We start from the raw sequence: 7,261 nt of genomic DNA on the forward strand, positions 1-7,261 counted from the left end.
CATAACTCTGACCCTTAAACGATGTAACTATGCAACTTCGCAATATCAATTAATTCCTCATTCTCACTTGGTTTATAGTCATGTGTAACTGTCATTGCGATTTTCTCTGTCCCTTTAATTTCTCATTCTCGCTAGGTTTATAAACATGTGGAAATGTCATTGCTATTATCTGTCACTATTTGTTAACTGTATTGGCAAATGCCAAATAATACACAGTAGCAGCTCCCCCAATATGTTCCTTTATAATTATATACTTTCCTTTCCAGAAAATACTCTCTTTCCGTGGTGCCATTGATTTGGCTCAGATTAAAGGTGTCGAGATTGCGATCACTGATCTCAGCAATGCTTGCAGGAACAGATACCCCTTCCAGGTAAATCAAAGAAGTTACATACACACATTGTCTTTTAATTGCCTTCCAATTATCTCAGATGTGGGTATGCACGTGAAAAGAGATGTAACATTATAGGACCCCATAGTCTCATTGGTCTCCTGTTTTACCTCATGTATTTTGTTGACAAAGTCCATGGAGATCTGAATGTGGAGTACTGTGTTGCTACAGGAGTTAATTCTGCTGACAGTCGGCCTTAGAGGGGATTGTGTGGGGTTGAGAAGGAATGGAATGCTTCTCGTTACCAGGACCATTAGCAGGACCCCCACCACCACTACCACCACAAAAGCTTCTTATAACCTGTACAGAGAGTTACCTAAAAACTAATCCATCATAAACATCCCCCTATATCAAGCATATCCATTTATTAAATGCCTGTTATAGTATCAATGGGGCACATTGTTAGAAATGCTGTTGGATTGTGGCCTATTGAGTAAAGCAATATTTAATACATTCCAATCATTAGAGTTCAGTATGTATAATACTATAGTAGGTAGAATGACCTTATATCTGTGTCTTTCAGCCCCATCATGTACATATTAACCAAGTCCCACAGCAGAACCCACTATAGCAACTCACCTGCAGAGATATTAAACCAGTTCTTCAATTAAACCCTCTATGAGCAACACAACACAGTTTTACCCAACCCTGTTCTGCACTTGCAGATGTTCATCAGCCCCAGCGGTATTATTTAGATACACACAAACGCACATCCCTTCACACAATTGGTCAGTCACCTTAAGCAGAATGAGGCACAGGAGACCCTCCCTTCAATATTCACCATAGTTATTCAATTAAAAACACAGAGACATGTTTATGGGAAACCTGTTGGTGGGAACAGGAGATTTATTGATTTAAATATGCAATTATTGTTGGGCATCAACAATAATCAACAGCTGATGATCCAGAGGAAGGCAAAAAACCCCAGCACTTGGCCAATTTGAACTGTGGGTAAAAATTCCTTCCTGACTCCTTCAAACGGCAGTCGGTTTATACCCTGGATCATGGCTAGACACAGACACACACAAACATAGACAAACACTCACAGACACACATAGACACACACAAACACACAGATATGCACAAACAGCCACAGAAGGCATGCAAGGAGCAGGGTTGCGTTGGTGGCAGCAGAACTGTCTGAAGAGTCTTCTGGTGGAACACTGAAAAGAAAAAGTTTAGAAATGATTAAAATAAGAATTAATTACAGACTAATACTTGTTTTTTTATTATATAAAAGGCTCATTCTCAGCTACCTGGCATGGCACCTTTTATTTTTATATTGATCACCTGGTGCCAGTCTTGCTTCCAGTGAGAAACCCATTCCCAAAGGTGGATATGTGAGCCAATGCTACAGCAGTCCTATCAGAGTTACCTACCTCCCCCCTCATTGGCCTACTAGAGAACCAGAACTGATATCTGTAGTCTTGGCTGGATTCTTACCCAGAGTACCTGGCACAACCTAAAGGCACCCCTACACCGGCCTAGCAGTTACGCACCATGACCGATCAGCACGTGAGTGTAGAAGGAGCCATACCCACTGTGGCCGCCATTCTTTTATTCTACTAATTTGGGCAGCCCATATGATAGGAACAGAAGGAGGTGAAATAGAGTTGCACTGGCCAACATGGGGCATCTGCAGATAATAAGCAATAGCCCATAATTAGATACATTACCTAAATCCTCTGTAGTCCTTCCTTGGCCGCTTCCTTGGAGGAGCTTCTTCTCCATCCGCTCCCTCTTCTTTATTCTCCGCTGCTGGAGCTTCCTCTTCATTCCTTTTCCTCTTCATTCTTACCTGTTCTTTCACTGCAGGAGATTGCTCCTCCATCTTCTCCTGTTGCTCCTCTTGCTGTTCTTTTCCGGGAGCTGCTTCTTCCTCCTCTTCTTTTTCTTTTGCTCCTTCTTCTTTCCCCTGTGAGGCAAGGGCTCCCTCTTCTGCTGCTGCAGTGGCTCCATCCTCCTTTTCTTTAGCTGCAGGAGTTTGTTTGTGCGTGTGTTTCTTACTAGGTTTGAAGGGAAGAAAATGTCAAATATTGAGTCATTATTGTCATATGTTTCCAAAGTATTGCAACTACAATTCTGATCACTGGAGGATTAAAATAGCCAGATAGACTTGTACCTAAGTAATAACATTGTACCTTCTACACACCTGTCCCTACTGTAACACATTGGGCAGTTACTGAGCTAAGTAAGTTCCATGCTGGGTTTCATGCGGAGATAGGTGCTATGGTTGTAGGGACCTAAAAAAGTTCCACTAGTTTCTGTGCTATTTATTATTAGTATGGCCAAAGCACCCAGAGCTATGAGAAAACATCTATTTTTTGAATATGTTATGTGCCAGTAACTGTAATTGAAAGTGGTAATTGCAAAGTACATACCGAGCAGCTTCCCGCAGCTTCTGCTCCCTCAAGAGCTCGATTTCAAACTGGCAAAAATGATGTTTGATGGTCTGTGAGCACAGGGGAGGCACGAGGATAGGAGCAAAGGGGAAAGAAAGGAGACAATTAGAATTATGGCTGTATATGTGCTGCTAATAGTACCTTTTAAACACCCAAGAAAAGCATCAGGGACAGTGATCCCAGGTGAACTTACATTCTCCAGCCTCTGATACTCATATTTCTGCCTCCGGTTTTGCAGTCGTGTTGGATGACCCTGTGGAAGAAGAGAGTCAGTGTTAAGCACTTCTTTGTACAAATGCCATTATTGTGCCCATGTTGCCCCTTGTAATAAAACTCTATGCAGTGTCTTAGCATAACCCCATTTTTGTTGCTGGTTAAAATGACACTTGGATGGGTGACTTTAGATGCCCCCCCCCCAGGGGAGCAGGAGAGAGAATGAATAATATTGTTCTTAATTATTATAGAGACACACAGTGAATAATAACCTCTCCTATAATAATAATACTAGTGAAACTTACAGGAGGCAGCTTGGCATTCTTGAGGGAGGCACGTTCCCTCTTGAGCACTTCCTGTAACATAAAGAAAGAAGCGTGAGATAAGAGCTGGCAATCTAATATCATTTGTTCCCTATTTATCAAAACCTCTATTCTGCATTACATACCAGTGAGTCGAGCATTAAACTGTATTGGGCAATGTTCTCCTTGGCCCTCATCCTCGGGTCCTCAATACAAGTAAGAAGGAAGTGTTTTCTGAAAAGGAAAAATACCACTGAGCATTAATAAAATATTTTCCAGCCTTATTGCCCTTGCAATTAGCACCGGGCAATAGCAAATGATTCCCAACATGTCCATTTATGTTTTACTTACATGTTGAAGTTCTTGCTGTATTGGACCCAGTAGTGATCTTCTGCAGGAAAAACACATTTCCATTAAATACTGAGCTAAAGGGTGAAAGGAATTCACATATAATAAAACTAACAACATAAGGAACTGATAAAGAATATTGGATTTTACCGTAATAAGAGGCAAGGGCCTCAAAGTCTGTATATTCCTCCCTGAAGTTCTTCAGGACGGAGTACAGCGTCTGTAAGTGAAAGGAAAGAGCATTAGTGACAGAATACTAAAGGGCTCTAAATGCTGCTCATAGTCAGTCTCGCTCTGAGGAGAGTAGAGACAGAAAAGGGTTTGGGGTTTCTATGGGGCAAACATGCCAGGAATAAGGACATTGTATTCTGAAAAGGAAATAAACATAGTGATAGGATTCCCTGGATGTCTGTTCTACCTGCACAGATGCAAATGGTATGGCAGCTCCCACCTATATGTATAAAGGAAACGGCGCAGACAGCCAGCCAGCTGCTTATGGAGAGCTTATATAGAAGAGTGAAAGGGAAACACCAGTTCAGATGAGAGAGGAACTTTTAACACACATGCATTACCTTGAGAGATGGATTTCTCAATGATTTCTCCATCGTCGAAATCTAAAAGGACAAATGGACATAATCAGGCAAAATGAAGTCACAGTTAAAGGGTTTGTTCACCTTTAAATTATTTTTTTGTATGATGTAGAGGGTGATATGATCAGACAATTTTCATTCGGTTATCATTTATTGTTTGTGGTTTTTGAGTTATTTAGCTTTTTTCAGCAGCTTTTAAAAACGTTAATGAAGACCAATTGAAAGTTGCTTAGAATTAGCCATCCTATAACATACTAAAAGTTAACTAAAAGGCAGGCCATCCATTTATTTCCTTATCTGTATTCCCCCATTTATATGAAACATTGTTCCACTCAATGATAAAAGCCCATTATTAATGCTGCTGATGGATTTGCTTCTTATAAATCCCATATACAGTAACCGTATGGGCTCATATGCACAAAGCCACGTGGGACTCCACCCCCCAAGTGAATTTAGGACAGACTCGCTGAAGAAGAAATCGTGTGCTGTATCAGTTGAATTTGCAAGATTACCTCTTAAAGAAGATTCTCCTAAGGGGGAAAAAAAGGGGGCGGCACAAGGCCGGGCCACCCCGAGGGGGGCCTTCCCTAAGGAACCCCTGGCTCTCTCTTACACTGTTCAGATGAAGATGTTATTAACTGAACAATGGAGAAGCCAAAAAACCCAGATGTTATTAGGCAGGTGTGAAGCACAGAAGTCGCTGTCCAAAAATGCAGGAAAAGCACCGTAGCAATCTGTATAGAAAAGAGAATAAAAAGACAAGTTAATGAATTTAGTTCTTAATATTTCCTATATAATACAGAGGAAGGCAGAGATCTATTTTCCCCTAAACTAGAGCTTTGTGTCACTTCTAGCAGGTACTGGGCCTCAGTTTCTAGAATGCTGGAAGTTTCCTCACACAGTCAATTTGCTGAAAGCCCTGAATAACTGCCAAATCCTGGTCTGTGTCTCCCAACCAGCACTAACATTAAAGGCATCTCCCAAGCACATTTTATGGGAAAAGTCTCCAAATTCACTAAAATCAGGGAGAGGAGCAACATCTGCTAGTCTGGGGGCATCACCCAACCTTTTCCCGTCTTTCTTTTACTATAGTAAAGGTTGTTTGTCAGAAAATCTCTCAGATGGAATATACACTTAACACAGATCCAACCAACGGACTAAACCAACTGTCAAATCCCTAAGTCTCCTCTCTTCTATGGGACCTTGGTGTATGTCCTCCACTTATTTGCTATAACCCCCGACTGTCCCCATGGCACGTGCATCTGCTGTTCTCCCCTAGTTCCAGACTTGTATAAAGGGAACATGTATTTATCTACAATGTTGGTACATAAGAGCAGGGCACATCATACACCCAGGGGGCAAAGGGCAAATCTCTAAGGAGCCTATCAATACTGGGAACACTAATTTATCATCTTATGTTGTGGTACAGGGGTCCCCAAATGTTACCTTCAGTAGATAATGTGAATATCTGCCGACAGTCCTGCATTAATTGCCAAATCCAGGGTCTGTGTCTCCCTACCAACACTAAGATTAAAGGCATCTCCCAAGCACAAGTTAGGGAAAAAATCTCCAAACTCACTAAAATCAGTGAGAGACACAACACCCGCTAGCCTGGGGGCAGATATCGCCCCAATTCCCCCTCTTTTTGCACTAAAATAAGGGTTACTTGGCTAAAAAATGCCCAGAGGGAAAGTTTGCTTACCTCTCACCACAGTGCCAACCAACGGACTAAACCAACTGTCAAATCCCCATGTGGAAAGTCACCGCTGTTCCCTGCTCTTAAAGGAGAAGTGTCCCTTGTTGATGAGTGAGGTTTATATGGCATTTATTTCTAATTAGATGTGCACTACATACACAGCCTATTAAGTATACAGAACATTGCTTTGTATGTGTGGCCTATTGAATCACTGCAGTTACTGCGCTGCCATATTTGTTGGATCCATTCATTCATCAGCCATGGTATCAATCAGTGCTGCTTCTGTTGCTTAGTCTGGTACAACCGGTTTGGGCCTTTGCTTGTAGGGGATCCCTTCAGGTAGAGATGGGGGTTACAATTGTATTTATTGCTTATTGAGCATTTTTTTATTATTTGGAATATGTCCAGCCAATCTTGCTCGTGGATTGTGGTTTGAGTCCATTTCCCAAGACAAGTACAGTTGGGTTAGTTGGGGAGTTTGTGTTCCAACGTTAGAAAGAGTCTGTGACGTGTATTTATAGCGCTATATGTTTCAAAGCTGGTTAGTGGTCTACACACAGTATTTCCTATTGATATAACGTTTCAGCTGTAGGTACCTCCACTTGTTTCCAACTCACTGCTTTTCTTTGTTTTTTAGGAACATGGGGATATGGTCTTTTTCCGTGCCTAGAAGGTGCCTCGATTGAAGATTCTGGAGCCCAAAAACAGTTTCGTATCCCTTATCTTCAATCCCAGGTAAGTAGTCAGTATTGTCTCTTATTGGGGTCAGCGGTGATGGATATGGAGCCAGTGAACAGTTTTTGTTTAGCTGGTGCCATATAATTAAGCTATTGCGTATCAGTGGGTGTTCTAGGATGAGGGTTGGGGTTTTTGGATGTACAATTTATACAGGCATATGGTATGGTGCCGACTAATTTGTATAGGAAATACATTAGCAGAAATTCCTTGGGTTAGCAAGCAAACAATGGCAGGGCTGTTGCCTTTTCAAAGCCTTATAGACAGGATGTAGGCCATAGGGTCTAAAGTAGGGATGCACTGAATCCACTATTTTGGAATCTTCCAATCCCCTGAATCCTTCTTGAAAGATTCGGCCGAATACTGAACCGAATCCTAACCCAATTTGCATATGCAAATTAGGGGTGGGAAGGGGAAAACATTTTTTACTTTCCTGTTTTGTGACAAAAAAGCCACCTTCTCAGGTAGGTATTCATTTAGGGTAGAGACTATTCCTGCCCAGTATCTTTGGAGTGCTGGGTATTCCAAAAGGGTGTGAAACTGCAATATGCTGTTTTCAGCAAAGGCGTAGTGGTGAGATCTCCGG

General features: G+C 41.7%; 1 protein-coding gene across 1 annotated transcript; it reads right to left on the bottom strand.

Moving 5' to 3' along the window:
* Positions 1–1,408: 1,408 nt before the first annotated feature.
* LOC121396978 (putative uncharacterized protein DDB_G0287113) lies at positions 1,409–4,775 on the bottom strand. Its single transcript, XM_041572654.1, has 10 exons — positions 4,757–4,775; positions 4,227–4,268; positions 3,805–3,874; positions 3,658–3,697; positions 3,453–3,540; positions 3,310–3,360; positions 2,985–3,044; positions 2,771–2,841; positions 2,066–2,395; positions 1,409–1,552 (listed from the first exon to the last, which is right to left on the bottom strand). The coding sequence occupies exons 2-10, from the start codon at positions 4,257–4,259 to the stop codon at positions 1,432–1,434; spliced, it is 864 nt and encodes a 287-aa protein (XP_041428588.1). The 5' UTR covers positions 4,260–4,268; positions 4,757–4,775; the 3' UTR covers positions 1,409–1,431.
* Positions 4,776–7,261: the final 2,486 nt, after the last annotated feature.

Source organism: Xenopus laevis, chromosome 8L, assembly GCF_017654675.1.
Source record: "Xenopus laevis strain J_2021 chromosome 8L, Xenopus_laevis_v10.1, whole genome shotgun sequence".
Classification (NCBI taxonomy): Eukaryota; Metazoa; Chordata; class Amphibia; order Anura; family Pipidae; genus Xenopus; species Xenopus laevis.

Excerpts from the sequence above, each read along its gene's own strand:
- LOC121396978 (XM_041572654.1), bottom strand. The coding sequence starts at position 4,259 with ATGGAGAAATCATTGAGAAATCCATCTCTCAAG. Across the intron at positions 3,698-3,804 it reads GGCCCTTGCCTCTTATTACG|AAGATCACTACTGGGTCCAA; the intron begins GTAAAATCCAAT and ends TTTTTCCTGCAG. Across the intron at positions 3,361-3,452 it reads GTTTAATGCTCGACTCACTG|GAAGTGCTCAAGAGGGAACG; the intron begins GTATGTAATGCA and ends TTTATGTTACAG.